This window comes from Rhinatrema bivittatum, chromosome 4, assembly GCF_901001135.1.
Source record: "Rhinatrema bivittatum chromosome 4, aRhiBiv1.1, whole genome shotgun sequence".
NCBI lineage: Eukaryota > Metazoa > Chordata > Amphibia > Gymnophiona > Rhinatrematidae > Rhinatrema > Rhinatrema bivittatum.
In genome coordinates, this window is record NC_042618.1 from 233,317,784 (window position 1) to 233,338,053 (window position 20,270).

At 45.6% G+C, this 20,270-nt stretch overlaps 2 protein-coding genes across 2 annotated transcripts in view; one reads left to right on the forward strand and one right to left on the reverse strand.

Moving 5' to 3' along the window:
* Positions 1-20,270, reverse strand: part of WNT5B (Wnt family member 5B) — a 278,878-nt gene that overhangs the window by 170,429 nt on the left and 88,179 nt on the right. The gene's annotated exons all lie outside the window — the stretch shown is intronic.
* FBXL14 (F-box and leucine rich repeat protein 14) lies at positions 1,398-5,357 on the forward strand. The gene has a single exon (XM_029599902.1). The coding sequence runs from the start codon at positions 2,955-2,957 to the stop codon at positions 4,155-4,157; it is 1,203 nt and encodes a 400-aa protein (XP_029455762.1). The 5' UTR covers positions 1,398-2,954; the 3' UTR covers positions 4,158-5,357.

The window sequence follows — 20,270 nt, forward strand, 5'->3', positions numbered from 1 at the left end:
CCTGCTGTAGAGACTAGCCAGGGAGCAGAACTGGGCCCTCCACAAACACTGCTGTTCAAAATAAAGTTTACGAACATCTGCCGTGCTCAATGGCTAACTACAGCATGGATAGCATAGCACGGATAGCAATGATCCTGAGAATGATGCTCGTATCTTATAGCCTGTTTCCACACCAATATGAAACCTCCATGCCTTGTATATTGTCAAGTGTTGAGCAATAATTGAATAGTCTCTGTACTGTTTCACAGTTTTGTGAAAGAAGACATATTTATGGTATATATATCTATCACAATCCCCTCAAAAAGTGTGTGTTAGCTGTGGGTTATTTTGGGCAAAGAAAATTATGGTCAAATGTACTCAATGCCAAGGGCCTCTGGATAAATTGTACAGTCACTTTCTGTTCAGATCCTAGTACGTATTAAATAGCATCCGGTTAGCGACCATTCACTAAATAGCATCAAGGATGAGCAAATCATGATATTCAGTGTGAACTCAGTAACCCCTCATTTACATACGGCATTCTTTCATTTGTATGCATGTTCACATTAATGTATTTTCGGATCCTTTTAATGTACACTATTTTTAGTGTGCACAGGAGGGTCTTAGCATGCATACTATTGCATAGGCATTGGGATAAAATTATTTTTTTTAATTAACATTTTTTAAATTAACATTTTAATTAATTAATTAACATTTTTTTAATTAATTGCCTGGTAGACTGACAAGAAGTTCTAATATTTTACTACTGAATGCAAGACACTGACATTACAGGATCATACAAATAAGCACATTACACTCAAACACTGTAAAAATATAAACATAACTACACTTCTGATTCAATCTTAAGACCTCAGATCTTGAGTGGAATGTTTGATTTATGTAAACTTTTCCCAATAAACAAATAATATTATTTAGTATGCCTAGAAGTGTGCATTACTGTCCCTCTACATATTGCTAAATGCACCTGGCAGAATATTGTGATCTGTAAACATTTTCAGATGATTCTAGAGTTTTATCATTTGCTTTTTTTCGTTTCAAAGTAAAAAAGAAAGAAATATATAAATGTCATCAAATACAATGTGCACTGATAAAGGAACAGCAAAAAAAAAAAAAAAAAAGATAACTGCGGGGTGATAATGGTTATTCCTACCTGGAAAGATAAATTTGGTTTCATTATAAAACAAACATTTAGTTTTGTGTCACTAACTTGAGCTAATTCAATCCCTTTTGGAGTCTCTGACAGGTTTGTCAGTGAGAACACGGGGTCTATTGGCTAAAGTATTTCTCCCATTTTGTATCTAAGGGAAACATGCTTAGTAAATAGGGCCCTTATTAGATTAGCAGGCCGCAGCGAGGCTTCCTGGGGCGGTGACGAGGTTAATAACGACAATGGGACCCGGCTCGGCTTTCCCAGGACACGGAGCAGCTTCGGCACAGGCCACGAGTCTCCACATAAATACGCAAAGCGCGAACGCAGAAGAGATTTCTGGCTCTTCCCCCGCCAGGAGAAGCCTCGGACGGGGCCGCCCTCCAGAAGACCTTCCTATGCTACTTTGCATCATCTCCGAATTAATAAAAGTAACTAAGAGAGCGTGGCAATACGGAGCCCCCCCCTATCCCCCCCCGTGCTGAAGGTCCTCGGAGTTCTCGCTCTGTCCCAGGAGGAGGAGGAAGAAGAGGGTGAAGCTTTGCTCCTCCCCCCCCCCCGGTCAACCGCTTGTTCTGCTGCCGGTTCCCCCCTCACGCCTGACTCCGGAGTCGCGGGTGTCGCAGTCGCCGGCCGAAGTGAGCGGGAGGCCGCCCAGAAAGAGTTAACGGAGTGGGCGGCAGGGAAGGGGGAAAGAATACAGTTGCCATAGTAACCGCTCGACTGTTCCGGCAGCCCCGGCCCATACCATCAGACGGGCGGAGGCGGGGGGCGGGCTGCAGGCAGCGGAAGACCCGAGCGCAGACCTTACCAAACGCGGCCTCCCCCCGGCCGGCCAGAGCGGAGCGCAGCCGTGACGGAGCTAAGCGAGCTTTGGGGAAACGGCAAGTAAAACCTCGGTAGGGGGGGAGAAAGGCGCTGAGCTCTTCTCTCTCTCCCCGCCCGCCCAGTCTTCCATCTTGGAGGTGGTGGGGTACTGGAGAGAGCTGGCGCGAGGCTGCCTGCAGACCCGGCCTTTCCTCCTCCCTCCTCCCTCCTCCTCCCCTTTTAGGCAGGCGGAATGCGGGCGGCCCTCGGCTGGTCGATTTGAAAAGCCCTTAGAAGACAAAGGCAGCACGAAGCCGCCGTCGGCTCCGCCAACTCCCAGGCCAAAGGGAGCGAGAGAGAGAGAGAGAGAGGAAGTCCAACCGCTCGAAACCGCCTCGCGCAAGCACGGAGGCGGCAACGCGGCCCCGCCGCTTCCGTAACGGACTCAACCCCGGCGGCGGCGGCCGCAGCCAGCACCGGAAACGGGGGAAGGGCCTCGGCACCCAGCCACCCCCTCCTCCCCCCCCACTAATTCCCCCTCCGCCCGTGCCGGCCGGGGCCTGCCCGACACTAGCTGCTGCTGCTGCAACAACGCAGGACTCGAGGTCAGGGCCCACGAATCCCCCCCTCTCCCGCTGCGGGCCGCGAGGAAGAGAATGCCCGAGGCCTGGGAGCAGCAGCAAGAAGACAGCGCGAGGGGGACGAGGTGAGGGGCGGTGAAGCGGCTGGAAAAGGAAAAAGCGTTGGAAGGCAGACCCCGATCCCCGCAGTCCGCGCTGCGCCACGTTCCCGGGGATGTGAAGCCGCTGGGCCCCGGAGTGCTCTTTGCTCGGCGGCCTGAGAGCAAAGCCGCACCCAGGAGAAAGGCGGAAGCGGGGAGAGGCGGCGGTGCTGAGTGACTGCAGCCGTCCCGCTACCCCGGCCGGGCGAGACGGGAAGAACGAGGGGGCCGGCCCCCCCGCCTGGGGGAGGAAAAGGCGGCGGCGGCGGCTGGTGGAAGATGGAGACGCACATCTCGTGTCTGTTCCCGGAGCTACTCGCCATGATCTTCAGTTATCTGGACGTGCGGGACAAAGGGCGAGCGGCGCAGGTATGCACGGCCTGGCGGGACGCTGCCTACCACAAGTCGGTGTGGCGGGGGGTGGAGGCCAAACTACATCTGCGCAGGGCCAACCCGTCCCTGTTCCCCAGCCTGCAGGCCCGGGGCATTCGGCGGGTGCAGATCCTGAGCCTGCGCCGCAGCCTCAGCTACGTGATCCAAGGTATGCCGAACATAGAGAGCCTCAACCTGAGCGGCTGCTACAATCTGACCGACAACGGCCTGGGGCACGCCTTCGTGCAGGAGATCGGCTCGCTGCGGGCCCTCAACCTGAGCCTGTGCAAGCAGATCACGGACAGCAGCCTGGGCCGTATCGCCCAGTACCTCAAGGGACTGGAGGTGCTGGAACTGGGGGGCTGCAGCAACATCACCAATACCGGCTTGCTGCTGATCGCCTGGGGGCTGCACGGACTCAAAAGCCTCAACCTGCGCAGCTGCCGCCACGTGTCGGACGTGGGGATCGGGCATCTGTCGGGCATGACTCGCAGCGCGGCCGAGGGCTGCTTGAGCCTGGAGCAGCTCACGCTGCAGGACTGCCAGAAACTCACCGACCTGGCCCTCAAGCACATATCAAGGGGCCTGGCCGGCCTGCGTGTGCTGAACCTTAGCTTCTGCGGGGGGATTTCGGACGCCGGCCTGCTGCATTTGTCGCACATGGGCAGCCTCCGGAGCTTGAACCTCCGCTCCTGCGACAACATCAGCGACACGGGCATTATGCACCTGGCCATGGGCTCGCTGCGTCTCTCCGGCCTGGACGTGTCCTTTTGCGACAAGGTGGGCGATCAGAGCCTGGCTTACATCGCCCAGGGACTGGACGGCTTGAAGTCGCTGTCCCTCTGCTCTTGCCACATCAGCGACGACGGCATTAACCGTATGGTGCGCCAGATGCACGGGCTGCGAACCCTCAACATCGGCCAATGCGTCCGCATCACGGACAAGGGGCTGGAGCTGATAGCCGAACACCTGAGCCAGCTCACCGGCATCGACCTGTATGGCTGCACCCGCATAACCAAGAGAGGACTGGAGCGGATCACACAGTTGCCCTGCCTCAAGGTGCTCAATTTGGGACTTTGGCAGATGACCGAGAATGAGAAGGTCAGGTGAGAGTGCTGGACACACTGCTCTGGGAAGGGAGGCTTTACAAAACAAAACAGAAACTTTTTAGAAAACATCTAATGCAACAGACCCAAGGAACATCTCCCCCCAGATGAACAGGGAGAACAGTTTATTTCTGCTCAGTGGACTTAAAGAACCTGCAGCTTCATTTCTGTTTTTATTTTAAATAGTGTAACATCTAAATGTATGGCACGCACTCACTAGAAAACAAGCTTTCTCTTTGCCATCCTGTAACTTACTAAGGACTTGATTTACTAAGCGGTTTTCCCATAGACATAGCATAGGGGAAAAGCCTTATTAAATAAAGTCCTAAAGTAGTGTGCTTTTGGTTCCTTATGTTACCGGACTTTGTTTTGTTTTGAAAAGAATTGAAGTCAGTGTTTCCGTGGGAATTTTAAGTACCATTTCTGCTGAATATATCCTGTCTACATGTCTGGCTACCTCGTTTTAATTTGTTACCCTGGAATTATCACAAGAAAGATTTCTCAAGAAACATTTTTGTGCCTAGACTGGAAAGATAACACATGGGTTTGTAAAATAATTATATATATATATATATATATATTTTATTTTTTAGTTTTTCTTAATGTGCTTAAGCTCTGCATTTAGCCTGTTTGTCTCAGTGTGACTTGCGGGTTCAACAATTTCTGATTCTTCCTTTCTTAATTTATAGCACAAACCTGAAAACTATACAGAGAGGACTGAGCTATTTTTAACAAACTAGTGTGGGTTACCAGTATTTTACAAGATTATATATGCAAGTACCACAACCCCTAGTTCACTGAAGAAAAATGACAGAATTAGGCTTCCTGTTGGAAGGAGAGAGAGAACAGGCCCGAGGCTCTAATGTGAAGGGGGATGGGAATTTCTCTCTCTCATCTTTGTTCTGTGGATAAAATACAGCTTATTTAGGGATTTTGTTAAAAGAAAAATTGCTTCAAGGAGCCTAAAAACAACTTGGCCTTTTTTTATTCATGTTTCTTGATTAGTTTCATTATTGATGATTCTTTTTGAGCATCGCCAGAGTAACAGGCCAGACCATGGAGTTAAACCCAGAGCCCTACCCATTTAATTGTATTGTTTGTGAATTTGTATAAAAATAACAGATCCTCTTAAAACATTTTATATTCTTACAGTAAAAGGTTAAAAACTGATATTTATATAATAAAAGAGGAAATATGAAGTATGTTTTTGAGAAACAGCTGTATTTTGAGTTATTTTCTTAAGCTTTGAAAGCATTACAAGATTAAGAACAGCATGTTTTTCAGAGAGGGTGAGCAGCATCAGTCATTTTTGGTCTCCAACTGGACTCAGTTTTGGAAGTGCAAAGATATGGAAATCTCTTTTCTGTTAGAGCTGTTGCTAACTTCATAAATCTTGCTGTTTTATGAACTACAGCTTTTAAAATACTGAAGGAAAGCTTTTTTTCCTTTACAGTATTGCTATAATATATTTTCTCTCAAAATGGATCTGCCACATCAAAAAAGTAGGGCAATCATTTTTATGGGGCCAAGCTCTTATGTCAAAGATCCTTTTTCCCTTATTTGAAGGGAAGGGGGGGGGAGGGGGAAGGAAGGAAGATAGGGTTAGCAAGGAGACTGTGAAACATTGGAAGGAGCAGAAACCATTGTTCAGGAAAGTTGAAAGCATCAGAACTGGCCTTGCTTGCTCAGTCATGCATAGTGAATCCTTGCTGTGTGAGGGATCCCTGTGGAGAGGAGGAGGGTGGGGTCCTCCCTTCCTTCTTTTTAACATTCCTCTCCAGGCCTGACCATATTTAAGCTGCTTTTTTTCCCATGCAGTTCTTGGAGGCAGAGGGGTGGCCTAAAGTTCTTCTATATTTGCATTTTAAGTATTGCTAATTCAGAAACAGGGCATTCTGCTGCAGAAAAGAAGACTGCTTAAGGGAGCCACAGAGGAGGGCTTTAAAAAACACATTGTCAAAATATTTATAGATTGAGAATTGAGTACACACGTATTTTGCACTGAGGGAGAAGTTCTTGATCATAGATGACTGTGGTTTATAACACATGATGGGAACTTATGGAATAATGTAGCTCCAACTTTGAGGAGTTAAATGGTATGTGAGCTTTATACACTTGCAGAGATTTTTAGATTGAAAGAAAGCTTTGCAGCTATTGAGTTCAGCTGAATCTAAACAGATAAGTTTGCCTCCCTCAGCTCAGAAGAGTTCATGGGATTGTATTTAGGGTCTGGCACAGATTTCTTATAGAGGCTAGTGCTGGTTCTGTGTAGATCAAAGAATTGGGTTTGCCTATCATGGTAGGAAGCTGCCACACTAATTTGTTTAAGGTATAAAACAAACAATTGAATAGGGAAAGATCAATTGTTAGGCCCACAAAAGCAACCTTCTCTACTAGACTATTTTGTTGGTTTTCTTTGGGGAAAAAAAAATTTGGGATGTGAAATAAAGGTGCCCTTTGCTGTAGGGAGACTTAAGTTCCTGTCCACTGACCAGTTGAGTTACTAGGAGTATAGACTGTTAGAAAGTATAATTCAGTTTACCCCGAGTCAGCCATTGCATTCCAGGGCAGGGAAGATGATTTTGTTTTAGTTTGAGAGTACTGTACTATAGAACTATGTGCAGTGGTAGAGGATTTTGTTCTGTTGCCTTGCCAAGCTCGTCCATGAAATCAGTATTGTTTTCTAGGCACATTCTTTGGTTTCAACAGATTAGATATTCAGTGCCAGCTCTCCTCGAGGCAACTAAGCATGTGTCGTCCCCGGTCCCCCCCCCCCCCCCCCAGCTTAAATATGGTCAGGCCTGGAGAGGACTGTTTAAAAAGAAACTGGCCATATTTTTAGGAATGATAGACTTATGCAATAAGGGAACACTTGGTTTAAAAAAAAAAAAAAAAGCAACTCCAGGCCAGGAATTACACTAGTTTACACTAGAATTACAAGGAACTTTGCAGTATGAGAGAAGCAGAAGTTAGAAAGATGCCTGCAACACTGACCACACAGCTGCTACTTAAGAGAAAAATCTACCTTCATCTTTTTTCCTTTTTGGGTTAAACGTTGGTACAAATCCCAACTGTTCCCATAGCTCCACAGTGGTATTTAATGCTTGCACACTCCTTGTAGAGGTTTGGGGTGCTTGGGGTCTTTATCTGGCTGTGAGGGACAATAGGGTTGGTGCTTGCTTTTAAAAGATGAAGTCTAGCAAGAAGTTTTTATAGTGAACCTGGATGAGTACTCTTAATTTTCTAGATAGCACCATCAGACTTTTATTTTGTTGTTGTACTTAACAGTCCCCAGTTATTCAGCTGCAGATAATACAATGTCTTTGTAGAGATATTCCTTTGAAGTTGCAGGGTGAGTTGGTTGAAGATAGGACAACTTGTAAACTGCTTACCCATATTCCCTTTCCTTGCTGCTTAAATTTCATGTTTTGAGCTAGCCCCATGATGGGGGGAGCATATCAGACTCAAAGTGGCATCTGCTATCTGTTAGGGTCAGGTGCTCCACGGAGGCAACCTGCTTCAACCAAGGAGCAAGGGAAGACAGCTAGTGATGCTATGGTAGCCCCTGCTCACCATGCAGAGTGGCATTAAGGGATCGTCTCAAAGGAGACTCTCTCCATTTACTGGAGGGCAATGAGAGAGTCTGGAGCTGTAGGAGATGGGGGTTTATAAAGGAGAAAAAAAAGTCATGTATTAAGTAAGAAAGAGTACCATGGACTGCAGCGAGAGAAAAGTAGCACTTGGGTTTGAAAGTTAAAATGTCACTTGGAAAATGCAGTGGGAGGAGTTAATTGCAAGAGACAGTCTAGCAGCCCTCTTAATAAAATGCTAAACACCTAGAGTAACAGTTATGGCATAGAACTCAGGATGTTCAAAGGGCTGTGTAATTTGACAGCATGATTTTTGGAAGCAAAGCTAAAGCCAATGCCTTACTTCCTAAGCCACAAAAGTTTCTACAGTTGAAGGAAAGTGACTTTTCTCCAGGTGTGGTGCTGTGTAGCTATATCAGTGCTCTTATTGTGGAGCACAGAAAACACTTTAATTGCTTACATTGCCCCTCATAAAATGAACGGGTAGGTTGTGATCCTGCCGTAAGGTCACAGAAGACTATTTGCACTCTAAGCCTAGCCTGCTCTAGGGACTCTTGAGTACAGACTATTTAGCTAGCCAGATTGTGTGATGGGGATAAGTGTTTAAAAGCAAGGAAGACTCTCCGATTGGGATCTAAAGTGAGATAACAGCTCTTCAGAAGTGCCCTGTCATCCTGTCCTGAAAATGTAACCCAGAGCCGCCTTCTTTCTAGACACTTTGGCTTTGTCCACAGTTTGTTTTTTTACGAGTCCATCTGTGCCCTGGATCACTGGTTAGGACCTACTTAAGAAATCTGCCCTCACCACAGAATAAAGTCAGTACTAGTTTCAATTTTAACAGTATTTTTCTAATGTTCTCCTGCAAACACTTAAACTCCTTTATAATTTCAGATATCACAACCAGTGTGAGAAATATAAGCAAATGGTAGGTGGGCGGTCCTGATTTTCTTCATGGGCTTTACTTTGCCCTAAACATTACTGAAAGAAAAGTGAATGCAGAGAGGGCTGTGATGAGTATAAAAGCATCCTTGCCTTACTGCTCTTGTTAGCATCAAAGGCCAACCGTAGTGTGACGCTACACTATTTTCTCTATCACAACTGCAGACTGAAAACAGAACAACTACAAATTGAAGCTTAACATGAAAAGATGAGAACAGAATATTAGGGATATGTTGACACTGCAGGAAAATGAGGGATTAAACCCCTTTTTCCCCTCGTGCTCCACACTTTCCAAGCAAGTTGCTGATAGAATAGCAGAAGCAGGCTTGGCAGTGAGGCAGCTATACCGAATGCAGATCTAACTACATCAAACACTCTCCTTGCCTGACAGCTTGTAGTCTAACTTTCAAAATCCCTTTCAGCTTTGGTTAGTTTGTATGAATTCTTGAGTTGATTCTAAGGTGTTAAAACAATGTCAGCAGAACAGAAGTCTGAGGCCTTCACTTTATAAAAAGCTGCTAACACGTGCTGCTTTTCAAAGAGGCCCAGCATTGCATGCACAGGTCCCCAGTGGCCTGAGTAAGTCCCTGAGTCGAGCTCTCTTCATCCATATTAATGGTATTGCTTGAATGTGACTCTAATACAGATACACTTTCTTACCCACAATCCCCTCTCTTACTATAGCGTTGGCAACAAAATACAGGCTGAACATTTCTTTTTGGATTTCCCACCGTGGCTAACTAGTCTCATCTTGGATCCTTATGGAGCAGTTGCTTGCTAAGGTGTATGTCATTACAGTAACCTTTCTGAATTTTGAGGGACCTGCCCACCTGAATAAAATTTAAAGCATAAGCTAATGGTATAAAAATACAAAGCACTAGCAGGTAGTAATTCACACACCCATCTTCCCCCAACAGTTGCTTTCTTAGAAGGAAAGGGTAACTCTAACTCTGCAAAGGAACTTGATGCAGAGAAACCAAAAGGGAACAGAAAGGGTCACTCTGAAAAGCCATTGCTGGAGCACTTGGGAGGATGCTGGCTAGCCGGAAACCTTGCCTCTCTACAGACCCCGCCTAATAACAGAGGAAGAAAGCCAAATCTTTATCCACAGCTATCCTTGCAAGCACAAGCCTAGCAAGGAATTCCTAAATTAATATGACCCTTCCGTCACCCCTTCTTGTCTCCTTTGCAGCAGATTTCTGCTTGACTGGCAAAGCCAGCAAATTCCCTTCCTTTGAAATAATCCTACTTAATCTGGTCTGCAATTTAAACAGAGGCATGTCACATTTTTCCCATTCAACTTCTGTTGCCCTCAGACACTCCCCTCGGGTAGCAAGTGGCTTGGTGCAATCGGTTATGTACATACATAAAATTAAAAGATGTTCACCACATTAGTGGCTGGAGCAACAATGTGACTTTATGCTACAGCAAAATGAATTTCAAATTTTAGAATGAAAAGGATTACATTTCAGTCTTTATATGTACTGCAGTTGTGTCTATGAATTAGTGCATTAATAATGTACAGGCTGATGAAATTAGCCTCTTATTTGCAAATGCTTGTTTCATTATTATTATTATTTGCTACTAACCCCTACTCCTCACTCCCAGATGGCATGCCTGGGCAGGAGCCCTCACTGGTCCCAAGAACTAGAGGGATGCCTCTTATAAGGCAGTCCCTCAGTGCCACCACTGTAGCAGGAAAGCCTTCCCTCTCTCAGGCTCGAGAGTATCACTTCCATTTTGTGCCCAGAGCCAGACTGCACTGAAGATTATAACACAAGCCCTTCTGTGCTGTAGGCCCAATCTGCAAATGTTTTTATATGTAAATTTTACTAGTGTTCTGTTAGGGGCTTCATAGGTCATCCCTTTTGTAATAGAGGCTTGTCAGCTATGGTGATAAGCATAGAGGTGGGGATATAGTGCTATACACTTTTTCAAAAGTTATTTTCCCTATCATTTTTCTGTTTATGAGCCCTCTATTCTGGGATTTAATGGGAACCTAGATTTTATTTGATAGGCTCATAGAGGGAATGAGATCCTCCTAAGGCACAGGCCTGAAAATGATGGAGCAGATTCTTTTAACAAAAAAAAAAAAACCACCCCTTTCTGTAAAAAGCAAATAACGTAGCATGCTGTACAGTGGAAGCAGTCAACCCTTTGCTCAGAAATGCTGTGCTAAAATGCTTTAAAATACAGCTGAAGACCCAAAAGCAAATGCACAGCCCTTCTCCCCTGTATATTTAACATTGGAAACCCCTTCCTCCAAAACATTGAAAGCCTCCAAATACAATTGACCGTTAATAATGTTAGGCTGTTGCGTGGCAATACAGGAACAGGCCTGTTTCTTTGCCTTCAGCAAAAAAAAAAAAAGGGAAGTTACTTAGAAGAATCATGAGTCTGTCGTAGTCTGAGTAATTTAAAAAATGTGCCTAGAAGGTGGTTAACAACACTTGTCTCATACCTGAGCTTGGGGATGTCATGGACACTACTGCAAGTTTCTGCAAAGCACCATTCACAAAAAAGGCTTCAGGCCTATAGAAGGTTTGTCTGCGTTCGCTTTCTCTACTGTTATGGGGTAGGATTCCCCCGCCACACACACACACTTATTCTAAAAGCAACCACAGGATTTTCCCCCTCGTAAGAGAAGCTGGAGACAGAGGAGGGCTGCAACAGTGTCTAGGCTTTGGCACCAACAGAAGAAATCTGGTGTATAAGAGTTGAACGATATTTGAGATCTAAATAGACAACATATCCTCCGTCAGGGTTGATGTTCCCATTAGACAAACTAGCGCCATACGTGGGGGGAGGGTTAGGCAGGAAAAGTGCAGCGAAGGCTCAGGGCTGCCGAAAGAGCCCACCCCGCTGGCAGCTGAATAGCGTCAGAGCTGCTTACCAGTAGGTGAGTCTTGGTGGGGAGGTGGGAACAGGAAGATGGAAGGTCACTTTCTGCTCCTGCACTGGCCCTGTCCACTCTGCACAGGAAGTTGGCTGGGGTCTGATAGGGGCTGCTCAGCTTTGCCACTGTTCTCCCACCTGGCACCAGCATCCAGGTGCTTCGCAGCAGGGAAGAGCGGAAACATTTCTCGCCACCACAGACATGCAGATCTCCCTTCCTCTTAAAGGAACCCATGTTACTGTTGCGACTAATAAAAACAAACACAGCTGCAAAATTTTTAGAATATCTGAAAATTTCAGACCTCATGAAAAATGAGCCTGTGACTGTAGGCTTACAAGCTCAAGGGATTTTTGTTTGTTTATTTGTAATAATGTGTCCTTGCAGTGCCTCTCACTGGGTCTTGCAGCAGAAGTCTGGTTTACAACCCTGCGATATGTTTCTTTCTGGGAAAGGCATTTGCTTTCATTCCCCATGAACAATGTAGCCTGGGAACTCGTGTGGCTTGCACTGGCTTTCTCCTCCACAGCCTCCTTTACTGTACATGAGCCCAATTTGTGCATTGACCTGCACAGCCGAATTGCAGGATACCACATCTTCAAAGTTCTCATGCTTTGATAAAACCAATAGTTATCACTTCCTGTAGGGAATCACATCACCAGCACACTCGCTCTGACTATTCCCAGAAAGTGGAGTTTATTCTGCCAGACAATACACAGGGCCAAGCACTATTGGGTCCACGCAGATTAATTTAGGGTGATCAGCTTGCTGCAGTTTTTGCAGGCCAACTTAATCCATATTTAGTTGTATTCCACTGGAGCCCTGCTTCTTAGGAGGGAAACCAGAACATCCAAATCCATTGATATAGGAGGGTAAAGTCGGTCTCCTCTGGACAAGGCAGGAAGCTGGTAACTCTTCCTCACTTTCAACCTAGAACAACAATTGTAATCCCAGTTCAGCGCCACTATGGAGAAACCTATTTTTGGAAGTGAAATCAGTGGATTAACTAAGGAGAGAGGCTGGAATTTCACCCAGACACAAACCTGAAGGTCCCATTAGTTATTCAGCTTGGAGAAGCAGCAGAATAAAACACCATGTCCCCGCATTGAAAAAGGGGCCTAGAGGCCTGGCCTCGGCGTGGCGGGTTGTGTGCATGCTAGTTGTGGAATATGCACAGTTGTCAATTAGGAGCCCACGTCAATTTCACCTTTAAGTGCTAGGCAGTATAAATTTACTATAAAAGCAACAACCAAAATTGAGTTATGAAAAACCTTTGCTAAAGCACATGCATCAGTGATTAAAGTAATTTTTGTTCCCTAATCCATTAATTTTACTGTAAATGTATTTAAAATATGTATTTTTAAGGATGATCGGTACAAATGGCAGATTAATTCTACCAATGCCTATGGACTACTTCAACCCTATGGTGGCACTTGCTTGCCCACAGTCAATGTGGCAGGTCAAGAAAAGGTTGCTTTGGCTTGATCCAGCCTTCCATTCTGCATAATTAGACCAGATGCCACAAGAGAAAAAGCAGGTCTTTTTTTAAAAATCATAGCTTGAAAAAGTTTACTGCAGAAGAGACGCTCATGGAAATGACAGGGCCTGCTGAAAACTCAAATCCATTTTGACTGTTGAAGGGAACAGGACATGTGAGTGACTTATCCTGATGCAAGGATCCCAAAATCTGGTCCTGGACTGCAACCCTGTCTGGTTTTCAGGATTTCTACAACATGCATAAGATCTATTTTCCTGCACTGTATCCACTTTATATATCTATATCTTCTATATCGTGAAAACCAGACTGGCTTGTGGCCCTTGTGGATCATATGTGGGGAGACCTCTTCCATGATATATACTAAGTAATCTGTCAGAGGGTGTCTAACTAATGGAAATCCAACCAAGTGGGAAAGAGCTTTTTTTTTTTTTTGGGGGGGGGGGGGGGGGTTGGATGCAGTGTCTTGCACATTTTTGTCATAAATAAATAAATTGTTCCAGTTTTCTAACTTGACCCTCATAATCCATTTTCAATACCAAAATCCAAGTGGATTTGGAAAAGAAAAAAAAATCCATTTTCTTGAATGCCTCAGTTGCTTCTTCAGTTCAGTTTAGGGAACATTTGTAGTGCAAAAGTAATAATTATTCAGGCAGATCTGTTAAACAGTGAATGCAATGCTCTATTATACGCCACAATTATTATTCATATTAAGTGTCTTGGCTGTGACCTGGTTTTGTGAAGGAAATAGCTGCTCTGCTGTTTCTGGCCCACTCTGGCTTAGTCCCAGGTGAGAGAACAGCCTGCAAGGCGACTTTTTACCAGGCAGTGGCAGCATTTACTGTGGATTTAAGGGCTCGCTTTTCACCACTTCCAGATCACTTGCTTGCCTTTCACAGCAACAGCTGGGCTTGCCGCAAACAGCCATCACGGCTGGCATGCAAAATGTGCCTCACGATGCAAGGGAACAAAGATGAAAAGGCAAGCTATGAGATTTAGGCATATGTTTGATTTGAAAAGCAACATCAAATCACTCAATTGCAAATGCATTACATAAGAGTAAGATGCGCAGCTTGGTGCCTTTGAGGGCTACAGGCCTCTCACCTGAAAACTCTTCCTAAAGAGCAGATGCACCTGTAGCAGGACCCTGCTTGAGGACTCAGATCAAAGGCATCATTTTTTTTTTTTATCACTTATTAAATACCTGAATTTCTCAGACACCTGCCAAAAGTGCTGGCTGGAAGGAGTCAGATGCTCCCAGTCTTTGGGAGGGAGGGGAGACGAATCATAGTTATCATGGCGGCAGTCCTTGCCAGTCATAGAGTAGCTCGTTCTCAAGGCCCAATGAGGATTCTTGATGCCACCAAGGTTATGCCATCTGATTTGAGGGCGGGGTTGGGGGTTGCATGTGCAAGTGAGGGGGAGAATGGAAACCCTAAAATACAGAAATGGCAATATAACTAACCCACCTCCAACTTCAAAAGAAAAAGTGCAAAAATTGATATTAGAATGACCTCATACTGGGCGTCATGGTAAATGCCAATCGCATATATAAACTCTGTCATTCTTTATAACCATAGGTCACACAAAATTGGATTTTCAATTTTCAATTATGCTTTTCATAGTGTTAAACTGTGCAAGTGTCTTGAAACTTCTTCATTGTGCAAGGGAATTTCTCATTTTTCATGTTACTCATATTCACATATAAATATTTCAGCAGAATTCTTCAATGGTATTATTAGAAAAATTAAATAGCCACTTAGCTTCTATGGAGGAAACACATCAAAGCCCAGCGTTACAGAGGCTAGATAAGGAAATGCCCGACACAGTCTGTGTTTCGGATGTGTACCTTCTTCATAGGTACCGGTTTGATGACGAATAGACTCTGAACAGAAAGACACATATAATTGGTCCATGACTAAAATAGGGATACCAGTGTAGAGTGTGTTGCAGTAGTCTAGTTTAGAGATTACAAAGACTCGGATAGCAGTTATGAAGGCACAGTCATCTAGGAGGGGGCAAGGGTGGAAGGCAGCTGTTTTGGTCACTGCTTGGATCTTAGGTTTGACAGTTATTTGGGAATCCAAGACTCCAGGCTTGATTGCTGAGGGTCAGTGTTATTCCATCCAGGATGATGTTTGAGAGAGGCTGGGTAGGTTCATGCTCCCCTATCCACAACATTTCAGTCTAATTGGGATTCACACTTAGTTGTTTTGTCATAGCCAGCAAGCCTTTTGTCCAAACAGTTGTTTTGGTTGGTGGTGTCTTTGGTTCACGTCAAGTGGAAACAGTAATGATTGATGGTGTGATTTGGTAGCCTCTGATAAGTTTTCCTAAGGGGGCATATAGATATTAAAGAGGGTGGGTGACAAGATGTGGGGCCTTCACAAGAGAGTGGCTGAGGATCAGAGAAAGCTGTTCCAATCAATATGGCTTGGGTGTGGTCTTGGAGGAAGGAGGCAAACCGTGCAAGGACAGGGCCTGATATACTTAGGTCTTTTAAGCATACGATGAGGAGTTTGTGGTAAACTGTGCTGAAGAACATAAGAACTTGCCATGCTGGGTCAGACCAAGGGTCCATCAAGCCCAGCATCCTGTTTCCAGCAGAGACCAAACCAGGCCACAAGAACCTGGCAATTACCCAACCACTAAGAAGATCCCATGCTACTGATGCAATTAATAGCAGTGGCTATTCCCTAACTAAACTTGATTAATAGCCGTTAAAGGACTTTTCCTCCAAGAACTTATCCAAATCTTTTTTGAACCCAGCCACACTAACTGCACTAACCACATCCTCTGGCAACAAATTCCAGAGCTTTATTGTGCGTTGAGTGAAAAAGAATTTTCTCCAATTAGTCTTAAATGTGCTACTTGCTAACTTCATGGAATGTCCCCTAATAGGTCTAGAAGACTGACTGCCCTCAGTTTAAGCAGTGTTGGAGGTCATCCACCAGGCTTATTAATGCTCTGGGGTGATGTAGCCAGAAGCCAGATTGGTGGGAGTCTAAGGCAGCTGTGATGGTCAGGTGTTCAAGAGAGCTGCATTAGCACTGCCTTTTCAGTGATCTTGTTCTAGAAAGGAAGGTTTGAGACTGGGTGGTAGTTGTTAAGATCACTTGGGTCCAGATTGGGTTTTTTCAATGTAGGTCGTACTATTGCTCTCTTCAGGCAGTCTGGGAGGTGAGCTTTTGCAAGTGAAGTGTTGGTGATAGTTTGAATACAGCTGTCCAAATTGAGTCCATTGTTATTACAGCAGGTTTCACCAAAGAGGAAAGACTCAAAGGAGTAGATGTTATAGTTTCATCACCAGTCATAGGGCTCCCAACAGGGGAGAGAGAAGGAACTAGTCCAGTCCCATGATCTTCAACTCAGCAACCAACTGGTTCGAGCTCGCCATCTGTGGTAGAATCAGATCTCGGGGCTAAGTGAGGCAGATGCCTCTTGTTGAACGGATGAAGCTTCTAATTCAGAAGTACTCAAAGTTTGGCTGAAACAATTTAGAGACTTAAGAGTTGGTTGAGAAACATGAGGAGTAAAGTGAAGTATAATTGAGCATACTTTCAAATTAGCCTCTCTCTTGTTTCCCATACTCACTCAAGAGACGCAAATTCCTAACTGACATAAGGGGTGCACCAATAGTGGCATGCCAGATGGTTTAATGCTCCCCTGAGTCCCCAAGCTGACTTTGGAGAAGGAGTCTATTTCAGTGTCAGATGACAATGGCAAGGCAGTAGGAAACTGTCTGTCATGCTCTCTCAACAATGTGCTGCTGCCAGACACAAGTTTAAAGCTTCCTTGAGGCCCCAAGCTGACATCATAGGATTCAGTTTATAGGAGCCTGGATAGACTCACTTCAAGAGAAGGTGTTTCTTCCTATTAAAAGAATTGGAGTGTTGATAGGCTTGGTGAGGTCATCCTGGTTCTTCTCAGTCACATGGCCATAGTGGTGCATGTAGCTCCTCTGACTCATCTACACATTCAGGGTCTTCAGTGAGATAAGCTTTATCAGCCATTATTCCACCAAATCTCTGTAATTCCCAAGATGCGAATATAGTATAGATGCGGACATAGTATAGATGCGAACATAGTATAGATGCGGATCTATACTATGCATCCCAGGATGCATAGTATAGATCCCCCTAGAACCCAGAGGTTCTAGGGGGATCTATACTATGCATCCTGGTCTATCCAATGACCCTTTTTACCAACACTTCCACCAGGGAGATGGTCAGATGTTCAGAGTTGCATTAGCATTGCAAGAGGTAGGGAGTGCACACCAGTGCTGCATGAGCCCAAGGTATGTGATCCCTAGCAGAGAGTCACCTGAAAATCAACTTTCTGGAGATACAAGCCAACTGTATATACTCTTAAGGGCTTTCTCTCACCTATTCTCAGGAAAGAGAATCTTGATCCAGATGGACAACAAGGTAACTATGGACTATGCAAACAAGCAAGACAACAAGGACTAGTACATCCTCTTCAAGGAGGCCTTCTGAATCTGGTCATGGGCTGGTCATCAAACACCCATCTCCAGGCACCCTACCTACCAGGAATCCAGAATACATTTGTAGAGTGCTGCAACCACGAGGAGTCCTTGGATTGAGCATTTGTGGATGACTTAGTGACTCACTGAGGAAACCAGTGATCGATCTGTTTGCCTCAGACGACAACAGGAAGGTTGAGAAGTTCTGCTGCATGCATCCGAACTTCATATCAGCTTCTGATACTTTTGTGCTACACTGGGGTGTTGATCTATGCATACTAGCCAATTCCTCTGTCCAGAAAGTCCCTTAGGATGGGGTGAGGGTAATTTTCATAGCACCGATCTTGCCATGGTGAGGTATGTGGTATCTATACTTCATCTGTTTGTTAGTTCAGTCTCTGATTCCATTGGGCTTTTGTATGACCCTTCTCAAACAGGAGGACAGCAGGCTCTGCCATCTGAACCTACAATTGCTGAACCTCACTTGATGGATGTTGAACATGCAGTAATCTTCTCCTTACTCCATCCTAAAGAGGCGGAGAACATGCTGACTTCAGTTAGAAAGCCTTTAACCAGAAGGTCCTAAAGTTTCAAGTGGAAGAGGTTCTCAATTTGTTGTAGCTCCAGCCAGCTGGATCTCTTCTCCTGAGGCCCAAGGGGTTTGCTTCAGTATCTGTTCTTCTTGTCCTCAGGCTTCAGCACCATGGCAGAATATCACCAGCAGGTAGAAGGGTGTCCAATATCTCTCTACCCTTTAGTATCAAAATTCATGAAAAGTCTGTAACATTCCAAATCTCTGGTTAGCAAACCTCCAGTGCTTTGGGATCTCAACATAATCTTAGCTCAGCTCATGAAACCTCCCTTCGAGTCAGTGGTCGTGAAGTTTCTCACTTGGAAAGAGTTGTTTCTTGTTTCTGTCATTCAGTGTCACTTCAGTTTCGTATTCATCATACCTTCAGTTTTTTCATGACAGAGTGGTTCTGCATGCTCATCCAAAATTCCTCCCAAAAGTGGTGTTAGCTTTCCACATTAACCAAGCTATTGTGCTGTTGACTTTCTTTCCAAGATTGTATGTGCACAAAATAGAATGGGCTCTCTACTCCTTGGACTGTAAAAGATCCTTAGGGGTAGATTTTCAAATAGCGCGAATTGGCCTACTTTTGCTGGCGCATCGGGCGCAAGCAAAAGTACGCTGGATTTTAGTAGATACTCGCGGAGCCGCGCGTATCTGCTAAAAACCTGGATCGGCGCGCGCAAGGCTATTGATTTTGTATAGCCGGCGCGCGCCGAGCCGCGCAGCCTACCCCCGTTCCCTCCGAGGCCGCTCCGAAATCGGAGCGGCCTCGGAGGGAACTTCCTTTTGCCCTCCCCTCACCTTTCCCTCCCTTCCCCTACCTAACCCACCCACCCGGCCCTGTCTAAGCCCCCCCCTTACCTTTGTCGGAGGATTTACGCCTCCCAGAGGGAGGCGTAAATCCCCGCGCGCCAGCGGGCCTCTTGCGCGCCGGGACGCGACCTGGGGGCGGGTACAGAGGGCACGGCCACGCCCCCGGACTGCCCCGGGCCGTAGCCACGCCCCCGTACCCGCCCCCAAAACGCTGCCGACACGCCCCAAAAACGCCGCTGCGCTCGGTCCCGCCCCCGACATGCCCCCGACACGCCCCCTCCGAAAACCCCGGGACTTACGCGAGTCCCGGGGCTCTGCGCGCGCCGGTAGGCCTATGTAAAATAGGCTCACCGGCGAGCAGGGCTCTGAAAATCCGCCCCTTAGTGTATCACCTAAAGAGGACTGAACCTCACCATCGAGCTGTTCAACTGTTCATATCCTTTGATGCCAATAGATTAGGAAGGGCAGTTGTTAAACAAACTCTGTCTAATTGGCTAATGGCCTGTATAGCACGCTGATATGCTGGCTGGATTACAGATTACGGATGCTGTCAAGGCTCACTGTGAGAGGCATATTGACTTCAGTGGTTCACCTTAGGCTACTTCCACTGAAGCCATCTCCAAAGTTGCTACTTGGTTGTCTGTTCACACATTCACTTTCCACTGGTGTCTTGGCAACATGTTCTGAAGAGATAGCAATTTTGGGCAAGCAGTTCTATTCAGCCTGTTCACCCAGTCGCCCACTCTCCACCCGGTAGGACCAGGTTGTCTTTTAAGCATTTGCTCTGCAATTTAAACCTCAGCTTGGGACTCCCCACATGTTATGGTTGATTTGTGCCTGCTTGCTGATGGAGAAAAAGTCTGCATACCTGTAAACAGAGTTCTCCGTAAACAGCAGGATGAATCAGCCATACTTAACCACTCACCCGCCTCCATGGAGATTCAACTACTTCACTAAAGTGTAAGCTGTGGAAGAGAGTAAGGAGCTCAGGAGAATGCATACACATACAAGAACTCCCACGCATGCTCAGTCAGACCTTTACTGAACTCCAGGTCTGTGTCGGCACCATCGGGATACATCACTCATGTGTTATGGCTGATTAATCCTGAGGTCACTTTAGAGAGTAGTCTCAGCCTACTGGTGTTAAAGCCCTTCCACCTTGAGGATTTTCTTTTTGAAGGATGTCCCTAAGGGTGCGGTAACATCAGCTTGCTTGTATATGCTGTTTAAACGCATAACGTAAGTGCTTGAATGTTCTTGTATATTGAATTGTGATTTTGTATATCATCTTATTAGAATTAAAGACATTCCATTAAACTCTAAATTATAG

What these genes read in the sequence shown, in the direction of transcription:
- FBXL14 (XM_029599902.1), top strand. Translation starts at nt 2,955, where the DNA reads ATGGAGACGCACATCTCGTGTCTGTTCCCGGAGCTACTCGCCATGATC.